Source organism: Sorex araneus, chromosome 2, assembly GCF_027595985.1.
Source record: "Sorex araneus isolate mSorAra2 chromosome 2, mSorAra2.pri, whole genome shotgun sequence".
In the NCBI taxonomy this organism is placed as follows: Eukaryota; Metazoa; Chordata; class Mammalia; order Eulipotyphla; family Soricidae; genus Sorex; species Sorex araneus.
In genome coordinates this window covers 343,460,299-343,487,305 of record NC_073303.1, presented here as the reverse complement: position 1 = coordinate 343,487,305, position 27,007 = coordinate 343,460,299, and the positions used below count along the sequence as shown (strand labels likewise).

Sequence of the window (27,007 nt, the reverse complement as noted above, 5' to 3'; positions counted from 1 at the left end):
TTCATAATGATATTGATATTTAATATTATAATTAATAAATAATTAATATTTATAAGAACATCAATATGTTAATACTTCATTATTCCCAAAAGAATTTTTGACCTCTAGTATGTTGAATATCTATTTAAAACAAGTCAATGAGACATTTGAGATCTTTCCTTTGATGGTGACCAGAAGGTAGCAGAGAACAATAAGGAAATTTTTTTCATGGTCCTCGTCAGTGTACTATTGACATATCATTGATTTTTATTTTTGGCTTTTTGTTTGGTCACACCAGGCAATGCTCAGAGGTCACTCCTTGCTCTGCACTCGGGAATTGCTCTTGGTGGTGCTCAGGGGACATATGGGATGCCAGGGATAGAAACCAGGTCAGCTGCATGTAAGGTTAATGCCCTACCCACTATACTATCACTCTGGCCTCTGATATATTGCTGATTTTAAAACTAAAAGTAATGAAATATATTTGTCTTAAAACACAGTCTGTTAAACCAATGCCAAAATGAAAGATCTGAACTGAAAAAAAAAAGAGTGTCTATAGTACTAGAATCCAAAATCGAATAGTCTCCTGCAGGCAAATTTACTGTTATGATTTAATAGCAGACAGGCGGTGGCCTCTAATCTCTCTGCTCATGCCTTTCCCCTTTTGCTCATGTTAGTCTAGTGATAAATGATGTAGAATTTCTCAGAGAGGGAGAAAATTATGCCCAATATAAAAAGTAGTTGAAAAAGCTGATTACAGAGTCATTAGCCCCTGTGGGCTCATTTTATTGCTATAAAGTCATCATTCAAGTAGACATATATTTAGCTTCTGTGGCCTTCATTTGTGGTAAGCAAAATAACCTCAGACAAAAAAAAAAGAAAGAGAAAGAGCCCAAGTTCAAACTTCCTAATTTTGGTGATGTGACAGCCAATTTAGAAAAGCTCAGAGTAGAAGCAGATATGTCATCAGCCATGTACGCTGTGTGGCATGTGCTGCTCAGAGCAGATCTGGACACAGGTGTGCTCTTTGATCACCTAGTTGGTGAGAAATACTTGGAATCTCAACATGTAGTGACTAGAAGCACCCAGGGTGGAAAGAAACTCACACATCTTCACTGTCATTGTATCACTGTTATCACTGTATCACTGTCATCCCGTTGTTCATCGATTTTCTCGAGAGGGCACCAGTAACATCTCCATCATGAGACTTGTTGTTACTGTTTTTGCATATTGAATACACCACAGGTAGCTTGCCAGGCTCTGCCATGTGGGTGAGATACTCTCGGTTGCTCGGCCTCGAGACTTTTTATCTCTTCATTCTCATCAGTGGAAATCCAATTATCAAATATTTCCCTGTCAATAGGGCTGTATTCTTGGGGGATAAATTCCAACAAGAATAGTGAGTTCTGTGTTGAAACTCCAACAACAATAGTGAGTTTTGTATTGAAATATGGAATGTAATCAAGGTAAAGAGAAAAGGAAGTGAAATTTATCAGTTATGCAGGGGGGGTGGTTGAGGGGTGGGGGGTTGGATGTATACTGTTTTTTTTTTTTTGGTGGTGGAATATGGGCACTGGTGAAAGGATGTGTGTTTGAGCATTATATAACTGAGACATAAGCCTGAGAACTTTGTAACTTTGCACATGATGATTCTATAAAATAAATTAGAAAATAAATAAATAAATAATAAAAATAAAAAACTGAGTCCCATATTACTGTATGAATTAATACACGGTATTATAGGTGGGAAAATGGAGAATGTCTGTGTTTCTTAACTAGATTATGTACACGAATCACTCAGGAATATTGCTGTTACAGCTTTTAACAAAGTAGATCTGAGCCAGGGTTTGTTTTTCTGAAAAATAGTCAAATAAGTGATTTTAAAGTTTCTGGTCTAAAGGTCAAACTTTGATTAGCAAGTCATCAACATCACCACCTTTCCAACATTCTATTTTAGTGGGAAACAGCACATTTATTTTGTGTCATCTCAGTTATGATATCTCATCATCCAGAATAACAATTTAGGGACCAGAGAGATAATACAGAGGTATTGTATTTCCCTTGCATGTGACCAACCTGGTTTTGATCCCAAGCACCAACATGAGTGACCCCGGAGCTCAGAGCAAGAAGAAGCCCTTGAGCATCTCCAGGTGTGGCCCACAAACAAACAAATTTAGAAGACATTTCTTGTAGAATGTCACTAGAAGGGTGAGAATTTGGAGCTGTCCTAGAGTTTGACTCTGCATTCCACCTTTCTATTGCATACTAGACAATTGTTGACCATTCTGTTGATACAAATTACAAGCCACATAAAAAGGATACACCAGTACAGAATTCCCATTCAAAAACCTTAGTTCTAAACTATGATGCCTTTGTCTTCCACACTCCTAATCCCATATAGCAGCTCTTTCTACGCTCTTATATCTAGTACTGATTGACCTTCTGAAATGATAGCTGATATTCTTTTCTAGGTTCTTTCCCAGCCAAAAATATCCCTTTAGCACTGCAGTGTATGGCCTGAAAACCAGAAAAGGAAAAGAAACAAAAAAGAAATGTTTATACAGACAGATTTTATATAATATAATTTGCAAGCATAATTTATTTTTCTTTTGTAGGTAAAAGCTAGAGAATATTGATCAGACTTATTAAAGGATTATCTGGTAATGACAGTTTCAATCTTTGGAAAAAATGTGATGCTCATTCATAAGGCAAACTAACAAGAGTAGAACACTTTCCTTTTTATAGGTGGAAACTCAAATTTGGCTTCTCCATCAAAATGTCATCCTTTTATGTTTCTATGAAGTTTTAGTAAATGTGGTTATTAAATTAAATACATCAAGAAAAAGAAAACATAGACATGAGAAAGACAAGGATGGGTTGATCTTATTTTTATTTGGTATGTAAATAAAGTCAGGAAATAATGTGAAACAAAAAATAAACCAAAGACTGACTCCAAAAGCAAAATTACCAAGGAGATGGATATGCAGTAGTGTTCTAAAAGGAAGAGGTGGGGCTGGAGTGATAGCACAGCGGGAGGGCGTTTGCCTTGCACTCGGCCGACCCCTGTTCGATTCCCAGCACCCCGTATGGTCCCCTGAGCACCGCCAGGGGTAATTCCTGAGTGCAGAGCCAGGAGTAATCCCTGTGCATCACCGGGTGTGACCCAAAAAGCAAAAAAATAAAATAAAATAAAATAAAAGGAAGAGGTGCCAGTAGACAGTGGCAAATGAGTATTGGCACTTTGTAAAAAACTAAAGAACGCCGAGGGGCGCGTGCACTCGCGGGCTCTCTGGGCGGCTCTGTCTCACCGCCCGCGTCCGGTGCCCCAGAACCGTTGTGTGTGCCGTCAGTCGAGGGCAGGCGACGGAAGGAAGAAGGAAAAAGGCCAAACTGGTTGCTCGATCCGTTTATTTCATTCTCTCCCTCCGCTTCTCTCCCGCTCTCCTGGGTCTCTCCCCGTGGATCTCGCCCGTGGATCTGGCCCGTGAATCTGGCCCCCCAACCCACTCTCACAGCCTAGTTAAATCTCCACAGCATGAGGGGGTTGGGGCATACACATAGGTGTGGTCAGCAATAGGGTTAGGTTCCTTTCCCTTAGGGAATGCTTCTCCTAGGACTGATTCTTTTTCAGCAGGAGGATCCACCCAAGGGCGGAGTCCCATGAATGTGTTTCTCTTCTCCTCAGCCAGCAAACATAAGAATTCATAATATTAATTATTTTGTATGGACACAATAAGAGATGCATTAAAGCTTATAGAATTGCTCTCCTGGGGCCATCTCAATCTCAGACTACAGTGCTCAGGCCAGATCAGTCTTTCCTATCCCTGGCAGGGTCCCAGTCTCATAATTACTATTGGATCATGACAGCATTTGTCTATGATCAAGCTCTTAACTTATAGTTAAGAATTAGGCACTTTGGCCAGGCCCATCTCGATGCCAGGGTAGCACATAACTCACCGCTTGCCCTGGATCCTTCCTGTCCCACGTCGGGGACCCTACTTTGGGGTGCTAGGAACTGAGGGCAACTGAGGCGTAAGTGGAGAAAGCAGAGGCCCGGGAGGGAATATTCGAGGCTAATTAATTCCCAAGTTATAAAAACATAATATTGTCTTCTTGTGTCTATACAAAACAGTCATAGCTTTAAAGTAAATTATTCAAAAGGCACAAGAAGAAGAGAAAGGCAATATTAACTTATATAATATAAATTCAGTATCCTAGGAAGGTCTGACCTTGCAAATTAGCAGAGTCAGATTAAGGGAAAGCCTCAGATTAACTCTTTTGGGGAAGAGAGCATGGAGAAGTGATTATAGCTAAACAAAGGGATGGGAGAGATTCGGGAACACCTTGATGGGTGAGAATGGGGTAAGCCTAAACTCTGGGTAAAACCGGGACAAGCTACTTGTGGCAAGGAGGGAAAGGACAAAGTAATGTCATCCTACAGCACTTTGGTGGTAGTCATGGTATGGTAACATTGTACCCCTAAAGCATACAAATGCTCATACCCTTGTAAACCAATGTTAACGCAATAAAAAATACTCGGGAAAAATAAGGGAAAAGTCACTGGAAAAATTTAATTATTGAGAGAAATTATATTTGAATAAAAATGAGAAAAAATCTTCACATAAATAAAAAGTTCCTTTAAGTATTAGCAATTTATATTCAAATAGAAACATAGTAATATATCATTATGGGACTGAAGAGAGTGTACAGCTGGTAGGGTGATTGCCTTGCAAGCGGCCAACCCACGTTTGATCCCAAGCACCCCATCTGGTCCCCAATCCCTGCCAGGAGTGATCCCAGACACAGAGCCAGGAGTCAGCCCTGAGCACAGCTGGGTGTGACCCAAAAACAAAAGAAAAAAATATTCCATCCTACCTTACATTTAATCACACCATCTGTGATCTTTAACATATATTTTGCCTGCAGACTCCCACTAATAACTTGGTGTGTTCTATACTCTGCTATCTATTGATTGCTTCTCCCCCAAATTATAAACTCTTACTGGCAGTGACTGCTTTCTTCTTTTGTATTGTTTCCAGTGTTGATTATTGAAGATGTTATGGCATATAGTCATCAGTTAAATAATAGTATTTCTGTATTTAATGGGGTAGGAGGTGAATCAGTTGTAACTCATAGTAGCAGGAAGGAAAATGGCCAAATTACAAATCATCACTTTAATACTGGGGAAGATGTGCAGGGCAGAAATTATCTGGGATAGATGTGTACATCCACCTTCATTCCTTGAGAGGGAAGTAGAAGCAGGGGTCACAGCAAAGCTTTATGCTTTATCTCTGTGTTGTCCCTAGGGTCCCACTCTTCAAAACTACCTTAACTTGGGACTGGAGTGATAGCACAGCGGGTAGGGCATTTGTCTTGCACGTGGCCAACCTGGGTTCGATCCCCAGCATCCCATATGGTCCCCTGAGCATTGCCAGCAGTAATTCCTGAGTGCAAAGCCAAGAGTAACCCGTGTGTATCGCCAGGTGCGACCCAGAAAGAAAAAAAAAAGCATAAAAAAAAACTACCTTGACTTATCTGTAGTTAAAAACAAAAGAATGTGAGTATAACTTATATCTAAACCATGCAAGAGAGACAGGTACATATGACCTGTACATGTCATGTGGGAACCACTAGAAATATTTCAAAATCTATGAGGAATCAGTATCCATATACTTTTCATTTTCACTTTCAAATATATGTGTCCCTCTCTGGCCCCAACTAACTTCTCTTCTAGTTCTCCAGCCCTTGTGTCTCTATTTTGTGTATGGATGTTAGGCCCTGTGATGTCTAATTTTATAGCAACTGTTTCCAGGTATTTAGTCAAACATTGTGATGTATATTTCCATGTGAATATTTTTGGATGATATTTACTTTTCAATGAATGGATTTTATATAAAGCAGATTACCAGTCATATGTGGGTAGGTCTCATCCAATCCCTTGAACATCTAAATAAAGCAAAAAACTAAAGTCCTCTCTCAAGCAAAAGAGAATTCTGTGGTATTGTGTGATATAAAAAGTGAAGAGTTTTTTCCTAATTCTCCAACCTGAGAGCCTTATAATTGGACAGCCATATCCACTCTTCACTACATCCCAGTCTAATGACTCACTCTTCAGATTTTTGGTTTGTTTTAAATAATTTTTTTAATTTGACATAAAATACTGTTAAATATGTTTCTCACGGTGACATTTTTTGAAGGGGGTCTTTTGGGGTCACACCCGGTGATGTTCATGAGTTACTCCTGGCTCTGCACTCAGAAATTACTCCTGGTGGTACTCAGGAGACCATATGAAATGATGGAGATTGAACCTGGGTCAGTTGCATGCAAGGCAAATGCCCTACTTGTTATACTAACTCTTCAACCCTGATGTTTCTCATGGACATAAGTCCAATACCACAACCATCACTAGTGTATCCATCTCCCTCCCCCAAGAACTCCAACACCCTCCCTTTCACCTGCCCCCCTCCAACTCAATTGTGTGTATCTATTCCTCCACTATGTTGCCACTGTGATCATAGTTGTTACATTGCTGTGTATATTTAAGTCCCATACATAAGAGAGATCATTTTGTATCTTTCTTTTTCTTCTAGCTGACATTATTCACTATGACATCCTCCAATTCCTTCCATGTTACTGCAAATCGCATAATTTGGTTCTTTCTTAGAGCTGCATAGTATTCTATTGTGTATACATACCACAAATTCTTGATCCATTCGTCTGTGGTTGGGCATCTGGGTTGTTTTCACATAGTTGCAATTGTACTAAGTACAGCAATGAACATAGGTATTTCCCTAATCATTTGAACCAATTTCTTAACGTCTTTCTAAGATAGATAAGTAGGTAGACAGATCCTAATGATTCTATTATTATATAGAATAGTATTTAATGGAAGCTCCTCTTTCACTAGGACATTTAGAAGTTGGTCCTTTCTATATGATCACAAAACATTATAAGTAACTTAGCCAACCAAATAGAAAAAACACCAAAATAAACTTCCCTGTTCCTTATTCTGAAGAGACTTCAGTGGAGTGAAAATGAAGTAAGAAGCTGGATAAAGTGAAAACAAAGCTTCCATTGTTTCTCTCACCATTAGAAACTTCTTAAGCAAGACTCTGTAATATACTAGTTAAAACTATCGTATGCCAAGGCCAACCATTGCTGACATATTACCTTCACAATAATAAATTTAAAATAGATAATTAAAAATAAAAACATTACAAGGGCTGGGAAAATGACTCAAAGGGTGGAACACGTGTTTTTCATACAGGAAGTATGAGTCTGACTGTCAGAACCAACACTATCTGGTGTGACCCACAAACACGACCCCTCATTTTTTCACATTGGCTTTTGTGAAAATAATGTGAGCATAAAGACTGTTCTGTTAAATTTGGTGAAAATAAATAATTGAAAAGGAAGGCAGCTCATTTGATCATGGTGTTATGAAAAGAAGGAATCCAGGGGCTCTTAAAATGAAGAATACAGAACTGAAAATATGAGAAAAAGAAACAAAACATAAGAGGTCCCTAAATGGTACTTAAACAGAAGCAATGGTAACTGCTATATCCTGTATAGGAAAATTAAAAATTCATTGATGAGTCTCATTTATGGCATTCAACTATATATTTTTAGCTTTATTTCTGCTCAAAACTAAAGAGCAAGGGTCATAGTTGTTCCTGCTTACAAGTTGAAAGGCAATCATTTTTCCAGTTGGTTATACTGTCTAAAAAAACAATTTTTCCTCAAGCAAATACCATTACTTACCATAAAAAATATCATCCACAAAGAAAAGATTAAATTTCAGACAACCTAGTTTTCTGTGAATAATGTAAAGAAAGACTTTCCCTTCTGGAGATAAAAATGGTAGTCTCCTCTTAAATTTTAGTGGGTCTTGAAGTATTTGTGGAAAGATATATTTTGTTTTTGCAGTTTTGGAAACCATGAAATCCTAATTCTTCTTACTGCTGAGTTTTGAATTCATTTGTACTTCAATGCATTTGTGTTTATATCTGTACAGGAAGAACAAAAATGTAGAAACCCCACTGAAAACTCCCAATTTATATTCCCAAGAATCCATAAAGCTCCCTTCCCCATCCTTTTTTTTTTTAGTTTGTCTCCCAGTGATAAGCCTAAGGTTACATATTATCTACAGTTTTTAAATTGATAATACCTTATATCACCAATGCTGAGCAGTTTAGGGCTTTGAGGCTAGCTACCATGACAATAGATGCACAGCCTGGAACCAGTTTTAGTTAATTAGAGTCAATCAATCCAAACTTTGCTAACTTACTCATGTGAAAAAATAGTATAATGAACCAAAGTCTGCAAGATGATTGGGAAACACAAATTATTGCACCCTGATAAATTAAATGTGACTATTATAAAACTTTATTTCTAAATGAATAGTCTGGAAGGAATATATGGGTATTTGATGTAATTAGGAATACAAGGAAAGTAAACTTAAGGAAGCTATTAAAACCCCCACCTCTATTTTTCAAAGAAAGAGAAATAGTCAAAGGTTGTATAATATGGCATTTTATGGGTATCTATTTGGGAAAAGAATTTCCTGTTGAGTGTGGCCTTTGGGTGTCATAGAGGGAAAACAGTGGGTATATACTTATGGGCATTAAAGCAATGGCAGGGTGCAAAAGAGAAAGGGGAGAAGAGACAAATGAACCAACTTTCCTTGGGATACATGTGCAATATCTAGAGTGGGAGTTTGTGACTAAGGGTCAATACTCTTCATCTTGGATGTTTGTGGTATAGATGCTGAATTCAATAGATAATAGACAATAAAAACAAACAACACCTTATTAAAAAAAAGCAGTTTAGGCACACAGGAGACTTACCTTCCCACTGACCTAACCATGCTGTGTTTTTTGCCAAGGTAATTCATAAATCTATCAGTACTGTTTCTTTGGATTAAAAATCTATTTGATAAGACACTTCAATGGGGGCTAAAGGAAGTTTTTGCAATGCAAATTCATATGAAGTTATTAGATGTTCTTTCAAAATCAAGACTTGGGAGTAAAAAAAGGGACGGATAGAGAGTCGAGGAGGTAGAAAAAGGAAACTTAAATATTTATAAGGATGAGTTTTAACAAGATTCTTATGCCTTAGCCTATACTAAAATTGGCCCCATTATTAGTCATTGGCAGTAAAATTTCTCAACTAAAAAATGCTTTGTGAGTCAGAATGGAAAAACTCAGACCATTGTTAGAACTTTCCTTCTCCAGCCAATTCTAAGATATTATTTTTGGCCTCTGATAGTGTGTGTTTGTGTATGTGTGTGTGTGTGTGTGTGTGTGTGTGTGTGTGTGTTGAGTGCAGGCCCTCACATATGCAAAGTAAATGCTCTACCCTGAACTGTATTTCATCCCCTTGGCTTAGTTTCTGAGCTGAAACTGGAATATTAGAAATATGATTTTCTTCCTGTGAAGTTTTCATCTTAGAGATTCACTAGTATGTCCAACCACAATGTACTTTGGTTTTCATCCTCTAGAAAAAGCATGTTTTCTCTTAAACACATGTCTCTCTCTCTCTTTCTCTCTCCACTCTCTCTCTCTCTCCTCTCTCTCTCTCTTTCTCCTCATCACTGTATCATTGTATCACTGTCATCCCGTTGTTCAGCGATTTACTCTAGTGGGCACCAGTAACATCTCCATTCATCCCACAGCTGAGATTTTAGCAGCCTCTCCTTACTTGTCTTTCCCAATGATCAAAGGCTCTTTCATGGTCAGAGGAATGAGACCTGTTATTGTTACTGTCTTTGGCAAATCGAATATGCTATGGGGAACTTGCTAGTGTGGGCGGGATACTCTCAATAGCTTGCCTGGCTCTCCGATACATATATATTCCCTCTATGATTTTTATAGAAAATGAATAGAGAGTGTCTTATGATGTGTCTTTGCGGCCGCACGATCCAGGAATCTGTTCCCTCATGTGTAAGGCTCAGCATGAGCATGTGGAAAGCGGTCTGGAGCGTGGTGGTGGTGGTGGGGTAGTGGAGGTTGGCTGTCAGGACTTGGTTCCTTGAGGCAGGGAGGGCTCTCACCCGCCCCCCTCTGGGGCTCATATTTCTCTAAATAAAACAGTTCAAAAAAAAGAAAGAGTTCAAAATAAAACAAAATAAAGAGTTCTAAATAAAACTTAGTTCAAAAAAAGAAACCCTGATCTAACCCTGAGATAAGATCAACATAATTGTATAAAGAGCCAGCGAGGGGAGGGCAGAATGGACCATGGTGTAGTGGTGGTGAGATTTTGAAACAGTGAAGGGGTTGCTGTCCTAACTCTTTAACTGTAAAACTAAAGCTTCCATGTATTGCAAAGTATCAATAAAAATCAATTGATTTTAAAAATCAAAAAGAAAAAAATGATCATTGTTGTAATCTTGCAATTCAAAATATTCCAGTTTCAAGTGAAATTTCCAGTGACTTTTGAAAATTTATTGTTGTGAACATGTTCATCGCTGCTATAGATTTTATCTCCTATATTACTTCAATTAAACAGCAATCCCAATTTTACATTTGAGAGGAGGGCTTTTTTTTTTTCAGATTTTTGTTCTGTAAGCCACACCCGCTGATGCTCAGAACTGACTACTAGTTCCGCACTCAGGGATTACTCCTGGACTCAGGAAACTATATGGGGTAGGAATCAAAGTGAGGTCAACTCTGTGCTAGGCAAATGCTCTGTCTGCCATAATACTGCTCTGGCCCAAAGAGTGGGACTTTGGGAGGTCATTAGGTCATGACAGGAGAACACTAATGAATGACACCAGTGCCCTTACAAAACACCCAGAGAAATCCCTCTCTTCCACTTTTTTCAGTCACATAAAACTACATTATTAAAGCCATCTATGAACCAGAATATCTCCAGACATATGACCTGTGAGGATCTTGAACATAGACACCCCACCCTTTAGAAATGAAAAATGCTTTTTGTTTAAGCCACCCAATCTATGAAACTTCTGTATTTCCAGACTGATTGAGTTATTTTGTTACTTCTGTCATCTAGCTAGGAAGATCAAAGTAAATGCCAGAGATATTTGCAGATATTTGCAGTATGGTTTAAAAAGACATTATATTATGCTAGATTTCATTGCTTTATATTGAACTCCCATCTATTGTCTCATAATCTAAATCATAGCTAACTGACAATCTTTATATGCTCTCAAGCTCATATACATTTTATTATCATTTACCAGATGCATAAACAGGACTTGTCTTAAGAGAGATTTAAAGGATGGTATACATCCACGGTAAAACTCGGTAGCTCTCTTCTTTGGGTTGAAAAGGAAATAGCTTTTACTTCATTCTCCTTTTTTGTTTCTATTTCATTAAGAAGGTGGTCCACTCTTGATGTCAGAAATAGTCAAATTAATTGAAGTCATCTAGAAATTAGGGCATAGGAGTTATGAAACTTTCAATGTCCTATAATGTTAATAGTATATCAGTTTCAGAATTTGCTTAATTATAGTTATAGCTGTTAACTGGTGACTAGATGCACATAGATGAGTAGATTTTAGGTGCATGGAGAAATAAATGAAAAGTCAACCTAAGAACACAGAGAATCTATTCCATATTTCTTTGTTTTGGGGAAAGTGATTTTTTTATTTTTAGAGACTTACTTGGGAAAGTGGTAATATTTTATACAATGTTTTACATAATAAAAGACATGACAGAATTCTCTGTATTGAGGTGGTGGCCCCATCAAGTAAGTGCTCAGGACTTACTCCAGGGATCACTCCTGGCAGGGCTTGGAGACCATATGGGGTACCGAGGGAAGGGATGGAACCCTGGTAACGACTTCCAAGGCCAAGGCCTCACCAGCCCATTACTTTTATATTTAGATTCATTTAACGTATCTGTTCTCACTGACTACTTTTTGCATTTAGACTCATCTAACACTTTTGTTCTCACTCACTACTAAAGCCATACAATTTTTAAAAGAATATTTTAGGGCCTGGAAGTACAGGAAGGAATGTACTTGCCTTGAATGCAGCTGACCCAGGTTCCAGGCTGATCCTTACCAAGGATTTATTTACAGTTATCTCCATAACTGAAACTTTACTACATATGGTTCCTTGATCCCTGCTAGAAGTAGTCCCTGAGCACAGAACCAGGAGTAAGCCCTAAGCACAGCTGAGTAGGGCCCAGCCCACTCTCAAAATAATTTAGTTAAGATAAATTTCAGAATGTGACTAATTTAATATCGCTTTATGCCTACATCTAATAGTCACATCTTTTCATTAGCAATAAAATGAATCCTTACCAAGGGTTTATTTACTGTTATATCTACAACCGAAACCTCACGAAACCAGTTGCTTCTTCCCAAACCACAAAAAAACCCACAAGTGTTTCACTGACCATGACACCGCCAATTGGTGATGAGAAATTTGCTAAGGCTTTTGACATTTCTGTGTAAAACAACAGCTGCTTCACTCACTTGGAAGCAGCCTTTTTCCTCCACTGGGGATTTTTATCCCCAGTGGAGGTGGGTGGGCATCCTGCTGGCAATGTTGCATGCAACAAGGAGATTCTTAGATACTCCATAGCTGACAGCTAAAATGATCTCATTCTGTGAGGAATATGTTTTTCAGTGGAAGAAAGCCAGACCTTCTCTCCTTTGGGGAATAGAGAATGAGGCATACCATTGCTGTGTTATCAGATTAACAAGTCTAGCACCACAGTCACACGGGGCCAGGAATGTACATTATGGAAGACAAAGGCTAATTTTTTGAGTGCATCCTAACTACCAGAAGGGAACTCCTAACTCAAAAACGACCAGACACTTAAAGTGGAAATGTATCAGTGTACTGGGTCCTCCTCTTTCCTCTTTGATCATCATCACTAGTAACATCATCATTACCATTCTCCCATCTGCTCTACCTGCTTATTTTGAAAGTGCCTAAACCTTGATTACATTGAATGCATATTGTCATTCTTTATGCTTTTTAAAATTCAATCTTCGGGAGATGAGTTTCACTTATGCACATGATATGAAAATGATGACTTCATAGAAGGTGTCTCTCATTTTGATACCTTCCTTCTAATTATTTTAAACTGCAGTCTTCTATTTCAATATCATCATATTTTACCTCATGGAGCTCAGTTGGAGTGGAAGTCCAGGGTTTGCTCTGTATGAACTCATGATATACTTTGGATGCAACTAACAGAAAACCTCACTGAATGTATTCGTTTTCACAGAAGTATGACTTATTAATCTCATAGAGTTGTGATATGGATCAAAATGTTAAATATCATGCATGGGATAATAATGTTGGTCATTATAATTAAGAAGGGTAGGATAAAAATTCTGAGAGAGAAAGAAGTGCCTGCCGTAGAGGCAGACTGAGGGTGGGGTGGGGGTGATGGGAGGGAAATTGGGGACACTCATGCTGGGAAATATACACTGATGGAGGAGTGGGTGTTGGAGTACTGTATGACTGAAACCTAATAGTGAACAGTGTTGTAAGGGTCTATCTCTCAGTGGTTCAATAAAAAAATAAACTTTTTTAAGGTTAGCATTTGTTTACTGGGCTGGAGCAATAGCGGAGCGGGTAGGGCGTTTGCCTTGCACATGGCCAACCCAGGTTCGATTCCTCTGCCTCTCTCGGAAAGCCCAGCAAGCTAATGAGAGTATCCTAGAATACCTAGAAAACAAAGTCATATGGTTTTAGTGACATATAAATGTGTGTAAATATATGTATGTATACAAAGAGATATATGGACACATTGTTTTCTATATATACCTAGATCTGACACATTTCTGACTTTTTAATGGTTATTTCATAGGTGAACTGGGTGAACTGGGTCAAACAATATAGAAATGTCTTTGATAGTTTTCTAGTAATTACTGCATTGCAGGGCCTTCAGAACAATGGAAAGAATCTTATGCTTTAGTACAAATACAGCATGAAAGAGAGAAAATATTTTTAAAATGAGGCCAAGGATAAAATGTAGCCAACAATAGTAAAAAGCCAGCCTGTAGCAAAAGTGCAGTGGGTGGGGTGGTTGCCTTGCACACATTTAAACCTGGGTTTGATCTCCTGCGACATATGTGGTCCCTGAATCTCTAAGAAGGATCCCTGAGCTCAAAGCCAGGAATAAGCCCTGTGCACCACTGGGTACACCCCCCCCCATAAGAAAGAAAACAGAAATTAAAAAGGGAAAACATGACAAAAATGTCAAAATAATGTATGAAAACAGAAACTTAATCACACTATTAAGAATCTAGTACCCTCCTTTTCTCCTCCATGATGTATATTTTAATCCAAAGGAGCTCTATATTATTCTAATTTATATCAACATTCCATATTTCCTCGTAAGACCAAGATCCCTCCATGTTTGTTTTCATAACAATTTCTATTTCAATTCTTGTAGTTTTTGTCCATATTTTCTTGATATATCTAGCTGTATATTTTACAAGCCAGGCACCTTTTACATCATTAGTTAACCATGTTTCCTTCCCAGGCTGTGTTTCTACTGCAAATATTGGCCGAGTTTCCACTAATATGCTCACAAAAGAAACTTTGCAATCATCTTTTGCACCTTCCTTTCACTTCATCCTTAATTGATTTTTTTTAAATATACCTTAAATTGACTTTTTTTTTTACTTATTTCCACTAACTCCAGTGTGAACCATCTATATTTTTTTCAAAAAAGTAGCTTAATTCCTTTTATAATTCTTAATTTCCCAAACATTTTTAGATGCAAAATATATGCAACAGGCTCTCAGCTGTATGCTGTAATTGGAAAATAATATTTTTTTAAAATAAAATTTTTTGAGGATCTTTTACTCTGATAGTATGGACCGACAAATAAATACATTTATGAACTAACATTTTAATTTGGGGTTTGGACACAACTTTTGTATATGCTCAGGGCTTACTCCTAGCCTGTATTAAGGCTTACACCCTGCTCTATGTTCAGGGATCATTCCTCACCAAGCTTAGGAGGCTAAACCAGGGTAGGCCACTTGCAAGGCAAATGTCTAAGCCCCTATTGTATTTCTCCAATTGTTATGAAGACACTTAATAAAAAAGCTATGTATATAATCAACATGTGAAGGAGCTATAAGTAAATTTACCTGTTGTATTTCTATAATCATTATGAACACACTTAATAAAATATCTATGTATGTAATCAACATGTGAAGGAGCTACAAGTAAATTTACCTGTAACTATTAAGGAGTATAAAAATAAGGGGATTTCTCCTAGGGATGGATGGAAAGTTACTAGGCAAAGGATTGGTCATTTTTAAAAAAGAAATAGAGGGGCTGGAGCAATAGCACAGATGGCAGGGTGTTTGCCTTGAAAGCAGCCGACCCGAGTTCGATTCCCAGCATCCCATATGGACCCCCGAGTACCACCAGGAGTAATTCCTGAGTGCATGAGCCAGGAGTAACACCTGTGCATTGCCGGATGTGACCCAAAAAAATCAAAAAAACAAAAAAGAAATAGAGAAAGCACAAGCAAAGAAGAGAAAGAGGGGAAAGAGGGCCAAACACATTAAACTATTATTCAGTGTGATGTAAAATACTTAATATGCCTACTCCTTTTACAATGCAGTGAGACAAAAAAGTAATATTAAAATAATATAAAAAGTAATATTAAGATTAAAAGTAAAAAGCCTTTGACTCTAACACTATAGCAATTGACCCGAATGGAACTGAGACTGAATAGCCAGTCTGAGTTTCCTTCTGGACAGCTATCAATACTGCAACCTCCCAGCGGTCAAAAATATGTTCAGGGTCCTCCTTGTAGAGATATATTTTCATGATTCATCAATGATTATACTCTAACTCATTCATACATAAAACCCCGAAGCATTTAAAACCCATCATCATCTAAAACCAGATGTTTCCCAGGCACTGAACACTTAAAGTAATTCCCTGCAAGTTGTCAAGGCTAAGTGTATCTTTAAGGGAATCTATGAATTAATTTGATGCACGTTAGCTGGCTAAAATTGGCACTGTAAAAATGTGTCTTAATGTTAAGATCTCACATTCTACAACTATTACCATAGATATACTAGTGCTTCCACTGAGGCCTCTTCCCGAGAGGTAGTGCAGGGCCTATATCTCACATATCAAAGACTCCCTCTACATTCTTGACACCACATACGATTCCCCAGGCACTGCCCAGAGTGATCCCTGAGCAGAGTGCTAGGAGTAATCACTGAACACCACTGGGTGTGGCCCAACCTGTCCCCAGAAGTACTTAGTACTTAGTTGAAAATGGAGGGAACAAATACAATTCTTCCGAAGATTATGATAACTCCAAGAGCTTTAAATCTCTCCTTATCTGTTTCTCTCTCTCCCTTAGAATAGATGCAGTGATAGAAATAGAAAGACATCATGCTTCAAAATGTTGATTTTAAAAACCAGTGAGTGAAATGCAGAAAAATTGGGTCTGGCCATGATAAAAAAAATAATTTGCAAACACATTTATTTCCTTACAAAATCTAAATGCTACTCGCTGCCACAAATGAACTCGTTTGAAACTTTCCTGAGCAGAGAGCCTGGCTATCTGACAGAAGCCCGTCCCTGCTTTCCTGCCTGACCCAGGTACAAGCTGAAAGAGAGACAAGACCATGTGAATTGCCGCGTGTAGAAATCCTGACAGATTTCTTCTGGTGCTTCAGCCTTTTCGATTTACTTTATTCTATTTCAGACTTCCTAAAGAAAGATCATTCCTTTTAAAATAATCTAAATTATTGGAGCCAGAGTGATAAGACAGCTGGTCAGGCATTTGCCTTGTATGCACAGCCTAGCTAGGTTTGAATCCTGGCATTCTCTGAACCTCACCAGAATTGATCCCTGAGAGGCCCCAAGACCAATTAAGAATGATAACATTGAAATTCTCTGTTTAAGGCAGCCAGAGACACACTTTTGTCAAAAATACTACTGAGAAAAAACAAGCAAGCACACAAAAAAGAATGCAAGTTTCCTGAAGCCTGCGATGCAACGTATACTCAGCAGCAACTGTGGACCAGATCGGAGACTCCTGGCCGTGAATGCGTGCCCTGGTCCCAACATGGCCCGAAAAGATGTGTCATGTTTATGCGAAATACCAACTTCGTCCGTTCCAAAGTCATTCCTGGACTCGTCTTTCACTATGGTATATTTTTACCTTTAAAACCATTGCATTCGCAAACAGTTTATTTTTTTGTCAGCTGTAATCAGTTTTTGAATTCTGTTGTGTTTTATTTTTTTTTATCCAAGTATGGTTCTCGTGGTGTAGTAAATGACATTAGGCTTTTGTAAATTCTTGCAGAATATAACAGATCATTGGTTTTATAACACAGTCGCTGCTTTTGCATTCTGATGAGATTATTAGTAGCAGCCTAGAATACAACATCCCTGCATACTGTTAGTTAAAAAAAAATAAAAGTTTACTAAATGGTCTCTTGTCAACTGTATCTGAAAATCATTATAGTTTCTCTGTTTCCTCTACATGAAGGGGCTTTTCAGCAAGCTGGTGGGTTATGTCAACATAAGGTTACAAAATTATTATCCCGGCTCTGTTTGTTTCAGTGGGGCTCACGCCAAGCATTAGCATTCATATTGTAAATCTCAGGGGTTTAGGTATTTGTACGTCAGGTGTAGAACAATTCCAGTGTTCAAACAGAGGCTGCTCAAAGTCAATCGGCCTAGTGGTAGCTTTCATTGGGAACGAATTCTGAGGGGGAAAAAACGCACTGGGGCTTTTCTGATTTGCCATCTCTCCATAACATAGATTAGCCCTTTGGGGTGTTCTGTGGCCTCCTGTAGAGAGATTTAAAATCCATTCTATTAATAAAATTAAGCGTTTTTCCCTCTTGGGCCCATAGTCTATAATGCAAATGAGCTACGTGTGATATTTAAGGGGCAAACGGTCCTCCATGTGCTGCAGCCTGGCTGTGAGGAGGGAGAAAGGAGGGTTTGCACACGGAGGTGCCTGGCACAGACCAGGGAGCGAAACATTCGCTACCACGCGTGCATCCATTTTTATTGGGGGGTCGGGGTGACAGCTGCCGAAACAATGACATTTGAAAACTGCCTATTGCCTGTATAGCTTCCCTTTCTCTCTACACCACTTTATACACACGAATCGACCATCTGCATTAAGATCATGACATGGTCTGCACTTCAAATTGATACAATGCCAGATAAAAAGCTATCCTGTGAGCCATAATGGTTTTCCAGAAGCCACGGCATTCAAACTAGTTAATAATATAAATTTTTAAATGTATAAATGCCTATTAAAATGAGAAATCTGATTTGCTTCAATAGCTCTGGCCTATGATATATGTAACTGGTGTTTTCAAGAACCGCTGGCATCTGGTTTGCATTTTACCTGAAAATAAGCAGTATGAGAGTGATGAGTTTTGTGAAAATTTATTCTGTTTTAAAACTCCCCCCCATAAGACGCTTCCAGAATTGAATCAATGTCTCTCTTTGTTTTCTTACTTCTCTATTTCTGGAGAATCTTTGTTTTATTGACAAACATATTGAAATTAAATGATATTTAAAATTCACATCATTCTCTGGAATATTAATAAGCATGTTCTTCAGATTCTTTTAATGTGACATTCTTTTAAACTAGTGACATTCCCCATCAGGCTTATTTATTATTTATATTTAAGAACTACCATGCAAATTCCTATTTAAAATGTTTCTCTTAAGTGACTATTTCAGTAGACTGAAATAAAATAAAATAAAATAAAATAAAATAAAATAAAAACAACTTCCAGGACTAGAGAGAGAGTATGGGGCTTGAGGTTCTTGCTTTATATGTGGTTCACCTGGATTTAGTCACTGAGAACTGCGACTACATGGTTTCCATGAGCACCATTTAAGAATGAACCAACCACCACCCCTCAATACTTCCACATATCAAGATTTTAGGACCAGTTCCAAATTCTGCCTTTATCCCAGTTTCAGAAATAGTGCTAAGTATTATCAAGGATGTGACCAAGCCGATGATCCAAAATTATTGCAATCTAATGGGCAAGTAAATAATAATTGAAGCATGATATAAAAATGCTCTGCTGTATAAGATCGAGGGTGATTTTTTTCCTTAAAACTTAGTGGAGATCAAGAATGCCATGATGTACTTTTCCACTTCCCTGGTTGAAAGTCCCCTTAACCCAGAGATGAGGTTTCTTTGCAAATCAATAGCAGATAATGGAGCTCAAGCTCTAAATATAAATAGATGAGGGTTGAAATCTCATCTCCTAGCTTGCTGTGTGAACTAGAGCAAAATCATAACACCATGCTTTTTTCTCAGTGCATACCACTTCACATCAACACAACATGCATGCCGTTTCAAAGGTTTATTGTTTTAAGTGAAATAATGCATGTAAGTAGTTTAATGCAACATCTGGTACATTAACAACTTCTCATGAAACCTTATCTGGCATTACTAGTATTGTTACCCAATAAACCATGTGCCCATCGATATGTTGAGTCTTCACCAGAACAGTGAGCTTCTTTTTGATAGAGACCACTTTCTTCCCTTCTTTTGAGCAGCATGTGATCCAAGTGTTTCTGTAAAGTTCTCCTCCATAGGGCTTCCTTACACTGTCTGTTCTACGCTTTGCCCATATTACTCCACCACTATTTGTGAAATTTAACCACAGATTATGAGGGTGGTGTATTTGATGGAAAGGACTGACACGTACGTTTATATATGGAAGTGGATGTTTGTTCCATTTACTGCATGTGATGTGGCCTGAGCCATATCACGTGACTGCTTTGAAGCTCCTTGCTGTTTTACCCTGGAGCTGTGGTTCTCTTGTTTGTCTCCATGAATCAGTACATTGTGCTATTTTCTTTGGTGCTAATCAGTCCACACTTGATTGGTCTTTGGCAAATGGTGAGGGTTCTGAGGGAAGGCCTCTGATTTTCACAGTGACCCAGGCTTCACGTTTCCATCTTGTGCTGGGACCCCCTCCACCAACCTGACTTCCTAGGATCCTGATACCTAGCATTCCTCTCTTTCTCCTATTCCCAGGTTAAATCTGCCTTCTTCCCCTCCTAGCCCACTGGGACAGGTATAACAGAATACTGCAACAGAGTGGTTTATAAACAACATTTGTTTCTCACAGTTCTGGGGGCTGGAAGTCCATGATCAAAGCAGTACATTAGGAGCCTGGTGAGAGTTTGCCATCTCACTGAGTGCTCACATGGCAGAAAGCGAAGGGAGCTCTCCGGGGCCTTTTTTTTTTTTTAACATGAGCACTAGTTTCATTCACATGGGCAGGCAACACCCGTGAATCACCTCCTAAAGACCCTGCTTCCTCAGACCATTGCATTATGGGTTCAGTTTTAATATAGGGACTTTTAGGGTGAGAGGCAATAACATTTTATTTAATTAAGCCATTAATTAAAGTATACACTAATTATAGTATACACACATATATACCCATCAAACATTTTATAGATATTCAGTTAATAAATATGTTCTGGATTTTTTATATGTGAGGCACTATGCTAAGCATTAATGTTTTATATGTATATACATATATAGTTTAAAAAAAAAACACCAGCAAGAATTTAACCTTAAAAATATTGAGTCTAATAATCACAGACAGTAAAAACAAGGTTCAGGGGGACTGATCAACAGGTGAATGCTTGCCGCAAGTGGAAGGGTGAAGCAAGATGGGGCCAGTTAGGATAAAGAGGGGACCATTGTGACAATGATAGTTGGAAATCCCACTCACTCTGGATAATCCAAATCACTCTGGATAAGAACTGAAACTGAGTGCTGAAAGGAGGTAAAGGGACATATATGATAACTTCTAGGTGCCTATATTGCAAACCATAATGCCCAGAAGGAAAAGAGAGACAGAGAGAGAGAGAGAGAGAGAGAGAGAGAGAGAGAGAGAGAAGAAAAGTGCCTGCCGTAGATGCAGGCTTGAGTGAGGTGAGGAGCAGGTGGGGAGTGTCGAAGGAGGGAATTTCAGAACTCTGGTGGTGTAAAAGATACACTGGTGAAGAAATGAGCATTGGAATATTGCATGACTCAAACCCAGTAATGAATAACCTTGTAACTGTGTATCTCATAGTCTATTGAGAAACTTAGAGTCTATCCTAAACATTAAAAGGTAGATGAAAATAAGTGAATAGATAACCAAATATATTTTAGACTGTGATTAGCACTTTGAAGGAAGCAAACAGGGTGTGCTAGCAGAAAGAAGTAGGTGAATTTACTCCCATAAAGTGCACACAGAGATTTTTCCAAAGAACACATGGTCAGGAAGAGGACCAAAGAATGAGTCAAAGTGAGATGAGTGGGCAGGGGCAACCAGAGGAATAAACTTCAGCAGGTAAATGCACAGCACATGAAAAATCTTTTTGTTTTTTGCTTTTTTTGGGTCATATCCGGTGCACAGGGGTTACTCCTGGTTCTGAACTCAGGAATTTCTCCTAGCAGTGCTGGGGGAACCATATGGGATGCTGGGAATTGAACCCGGGTCAGCAGCGTGCAAGGCAAACACCCTACCCGCTGTGCTATTGCTCCAGCCCCGTGAAAAATCTTTTCTTTCTTTTTCTTTTTTTAAATTTTATTGAGTCACAGTGAGATAGTTACAAGCTTTCATGTTTGGGTTACAATCACACAATGATAAAACACCATCCCTCCACCAGTGCACATTCCCCACAACCAATATCCCGGGTATACCTCCCCTTTCCCAAACTTCCCCTGCCTCCATGGCAGACAATATTCCCCACATGCCCTCTCTACTTTTGGGCATTATGGCTTGAAATACAGATACTGAGAGGTCATTATGTTTCGTCCATTATCTACTGTCGGCATGCATCTCCCATCCCATCTGGTTCCTCCAGCCCTCATTTTCTTAGTGATCCCTTCTCTATTCCATCTGCCTTATCCCCTCTGCTCATGAAGCAGTCTTCCAGCTATGGGGCAATCCTCCTGGCCCTTGTATCTACTGTCCTTGGGTGTAGCCTCATGTGATGTGATTCTATACTCCACAAATGAGTGCAGTCCTTCTATGTCTGTCCCTCTCTTTCTAACTCATTTCACTTAGCATGATACTCTCCATGTTTATTCATTTATAAGCAAATTTCATGACTTCATCTCTCCTAACAGCTGCATAGTATTCCATTGTGTGGATGTACCAAGGTTTCTTGAACCAGTCATCTGTTTTAGGACACTCTGGTTTTCCAGATTTGGGCTATTGTGAACGGTGCTGCAATGAATATATAGGTGCAGATGTTATTTCTACTGTGCTTTTTTGCATCCTTGGGATATATTCCCAGAAGTGGTATTGCAGGGTCATATGGAAGCTCAATTTCTAGTTTTTTAAGTACTGTCTATATTGTTTTCCAGAAAGGCTGGACCAGTTGGCATTCCCACCAACAGTGAAGGAGCGTCTTTTTTCCCACACATCCACACCAGCACTGGTTGCTTTTGTTCTTTTGAATGTGTGACCATCTCTGTGGTGTGAGATGATATCTCATTTTTGTTTTGATTTGCATCTCCCTGATGACTAGTGATGTGGAGTATTTTTTCATGTGCTTTTGGCCATTTTTATTTCTTTTTTGAGGAAACTTCTGTTCATTTCTTTTCCCCATTTTTTGATGGGGTTGGATTTTTTTTCTTATACAATTCTACTAGTGTCTTGTATATCCTGGATATTAATCCCTTATCAGATGGGTATTGGGTAAATATTCTTTCCCATTCTGTGGGCTCTTTCTGTATTTTGGTCACTGTTTCTTTTGAAGTGCAGAAGCTTCTTAGTTTGATGTAGTCCCATTTGTTTATGTTTGCTTCCACTTGCATGGTCAGTGCTGTTTCATCCTTAAAGATGCTTTTAGCTTCAATGTCATGGAGAATTCTGCCTACATTTTCTTCTATGTACCTTATAGATTCATGTCTGATATTGAGGTCTTTAATCCACTTTGATATCACTTTTGTGCCTGGAATTAGATAGAGGAAAAATCTTTTAAGTATTGGAAATAGGAAGGTTTCAAACCTGCTCCCGAATCCAGAGCTACAGTCAGAGTCTAGAAAGGCATCTGTGTTGGAGACAGTAGTCACCAGCCAGAGCTGAATGAACCTTCCAGATCTTTAGTGAGAAGAAGAGAGTGTTTTATATTGTCCCAAACATGATAGAAAACAAATGAAGGATTTTGTACCACAAGGATGTATGCTCCAGCTGATCATGTTAGTGCTCTAAACTTTGAGTGGGAAAGCGAACATGGGAAAATCAGGTATAGAGCTAGCAAGGGGGTCAGTTTTTGAATTAGAGATTTAGCTTTCCAGAATCTGAGATGTAAGCAGAAGTGTGACAAAAGGTAGCAGTGGATTCAGGATTTACAGAGGTAGAATGGAACGAATTTCATGACACATTTGGGGAAAGGGAAATGTGGAAGATAAAAGAAATAAAGGAATTTCTTTATTCCATTACTTTCAGGTAATGATAAATGGTGACATAGTTACCAAAATGAGGACGACAAGGTGTACTCCATTCTGTAGTCACCCATGGCCCAGCTTGAGGTATGTAATTTACTTATTTCCTAAGTCTGTCTGCCTGTCTCTCCACTTCCCCCTCATACTTCCTAAATAAAACCACTATACTAAAAATACAAAAAATAGAAAAGACTAGAAAGGTACAGAGGCTTGGGGAGTGATGCTACACATTCACAAAAGTAACTGTGTAAAGTTTGAAGTGCTGGTGAGACATTCAGATAGAGTTGTCGAGAAGGCACTGCCTTGCTTGTTTCTGTGCGTTCCTCTTATTGTTAACCAACATGTCAATACTGATTACACTGGAAAACAAAACTGACTGTCATCATATTCTCAGTGACAATTTGAGCCTTTGGGTGATTGTATCTCTTTGGTGTTTTTTTTTTAAAAAGTGATTTTGGTATGATAAGATTACTCCATTCTACCAGGGTTAACTCAAAGTTCACCGAGTGCTCATCACAGAGCTCAGAATAAGGAATTTAACAGAGAAATTTTTTTTTACAAAAGGCTTATGGGATAGTAGTTCCAAATGTCTTGATCAATGGGGAGGCCTTGTGGTCTAAAATGAGAAAAAGGAAAATGGACCAACAGAACACATTTCCTTGAGAGCTGTGAATGACTGCAGTATGCAATGCGAAACACACTAACATGATCTCCTCAGGTTTCTGGAAATGTTGAACCAAAGTTATTACCTTTAAAATGCAGATGAAGTGGTGCTTCATTGCAAGTAAATAAATAAAAATAAATAAAATAAAGTTTGGAGGGAGGAAGGAAAATTCCACAATAATCGCATCTTTGATTCTTACAAGAGAAAACCATTTACACATGCAAATTCTATCAAAGAAAATGGTATAAAATGTTGCAGAATCATTCCTGTCAAATGAATATAAGATGTTAATTGGTGATGTATGTAGTCCCAGAGATGCTTGACATGCAAAGAGTGAGTGAAGTACGACAAAGCATTTGTGTGGGCCATCTGGAAGTGCATATACCAAACTCCTGCATGTGATGAGAAAATGGAATTAAATAGAAACTTTGGAAATCAAGGCCTAAATATGCATGGCTCTGTGTGCTTACAAATTTTTCTCAGATAAATACCCCAGTGAAGCACATTTCAATGTACCTGGAGACCACGATGACCAAATGAATTGGAACTCTCACTCTCGCTTGCACAATAAACATTCTCATCATCCTCTCTGCAGTCTGGAAATATCTATGGCTTTACCAGCATCCAGACTGGGTCCCTCATGTACTTCCCAGGCTCATTCTCAGAACCCATTATTTAATCTCATATGATAATAATTGTCCACAGTATTTATATTTCTGAGTGAAGATGTTTTCTACATACACACACACGCAAAAATTTTCTACCAAAACTAGAGATCATATTCAAAATAGACATACTGCTTTTTGCTTTCTCAGCTGTATGTCAGAATTCGTTTTGTTTGGGTGCTACACCTGTCTATGCTAAGGATTTCCTCCTGGCTCTGTGATCAGAGATGTCTCCTGGAAGGGCTTAGGAGAACATATGAGATGCCAGAGATCAAGCTCAGGTTGACCACGTGTAAGGTAAGTGGCCTACCTGCTGTCATTATTTCTCCAGCCACCTAAATATTTCAGCTGTCCACCTAAAAGAAAGAATGAGCAGTATGAGTTTCCCTACCCATGCCAAGCAGAACCCTGGCAGCTGAAAACCTCCAGAACCCAGCGGTAACCATGCTAATGGCCACTCTCCACACACTTGGTCGAGCCTCACCCATGAAGAAACTGGCAGAGGAACCCAGGTATACGGGACCCGTGGCTGAGAACTCCAAGCCTGCTTGGATTGGGACTGGGCCTCCTCCACCCAAGTCCTCAGTTTTCCAGTAGCTTGGCAGTCACTCCCACAAACTTCCCTACCCCCCAACTCCCCCCACCCTCCCCCTGCCGCCAGCTACCATGTAGTCTCATCAATGGCCAAGATCCAGAGACTATAAAGTAAAGCTCCCAGAAGAGAGCAATGCAGTATTTCCTGGAGCAACCTCTTATACTCTAGCCCACTGATGTACCTAAAGTAGCATACATTTGTTTGGTTTTAACATATTTGCTTGTATTCTCTTATATATGGACTTAAATGGCTCCAGAATGAAATACAACAACCTTCACACATTTCCCTCTCATTGTAGTGGGAAGATGCTCGCTGGTGGGGTGGGCTTTTAAATATTATCTGTAATGAACTATTGTGAACTACTTTATGAAAATAAAATTTATAAAAATCGAAATAAAAAATGAATGAGCAGTATGAAGCACAGTTTTGTTCATTTGGGCTCATAAATTAGATTCTTATCAGTTCAACTAGAAAGCGATTTCTCCTTGGGATAAAAAGTTTTCCTAAATTGAGTATAAATAAATGCCTCAGTCTATTAGAACTGGTTCTATTTTTTAAATGATATCTGATAGAAATAACAGAGATAGAAATTTGATAGAGAATGCTAATAATTGAAAATAAGCCATAAAATTCCATGATCCACTTTTTTAGTAAATGCTTTGGTTGGCAGCAGTAGGAAACTTCTGGCAACAATAGTTGTTGAAAGGAACAACAACACACACAAAAAAATCATATCACTCCCTCGAATCTCCAAGCATTCAAATCTGGCAAGTGCCATTCCTTTCTTTTACTCCACAGACTTCCTTCTCTCTTCTCTTTCATATTTCCGAAAGGAAACTTTTACTTCACTGATAAAAAGGGGGACAGTAAGGGAGAAAACAGTTAAAGAACAGATAAATCCTCCTCCAAAATTATGTCTTCCAGACTTTGGTCTTGTGTCCTACACTTTTGGTTTCTGCTCCTGTTTTCTTCTAGATTCTGGTCATTGACATCCTTGTTCTGAAGAAAAGTTTAAAGATGTCTTTAGTCCACAGCTGGTTAAAAGACAAACGAACCTAAAGCACAAATGCAAACACCTGGGAAATTGCATCTCTGTGATCAATCTACCTCTTCTTAAATACAATTTGTTTGTTTGCCTATCTGAGTATAGCCCCAAGGCAAGAACTGTGTCTTTTTAATGTCTTCTGCGGCACCACGCACATTGCAAAAGCTAAGGCAGTGATAAATAATAATAATGCCATTCAGAGGGAGTGCTGACCTGAATAGCATGAGTTTAACCCTGATGGTTTAGACACTTGGAGTCGAGAAAATATGTGAACTAGAATCAGTTTATACAATCCAAATCTGTTTGCCAAATAAGAAGTTTCCTCTTCTCTGTTGGGGCTACGCATTTTAAAAATCATGATGATAAAAGTAGTATTTGCAATCCTACCATAAAACAAATACTTTACAATGAAAAAGGATAACAACAAAATACGTTCCTGAAATTAACTGCATTCATAATAAATATATATTACCCCTAATATATAATAATATTAAAGACAAAGATAAGACACATTTCAGCTCTTTTAGATTTTATAATTTATAGATAGTTCATGAAAGAGTGAAGGGAAGGGGAAACTATAGGGTTTTCTTTCTGATGTGCATATGAAAAGCATGGCCTGTAGTTCATAATGAAATGTACTCATTT

General features: G+C 38.5%; 1 protein-coding gene across 1 annotated transcript in view; it reads left to right on the top strand.

The window, feature by feature from the left end:
• CCDC178 (coiled-coil domain containing 178) overlaps window positions 1-26,376 on the top strand; it is a 418,410-nt gene extending 392,034 nt beyond the window's left edge. Inside the window, exon 20 of the mRNA XM_055124824.1 lies at window positions 26,293-26,376. Within this exon, the coding sequence (XP_054980799.1) occupies window positions 26,293-26,376 (84 nt within the window). The remainder of the gene's footprint in view (window positions 1-26,292) is intronic.
• Window positions 26,377-27,007: the final 631 nt, after the last annotated feature.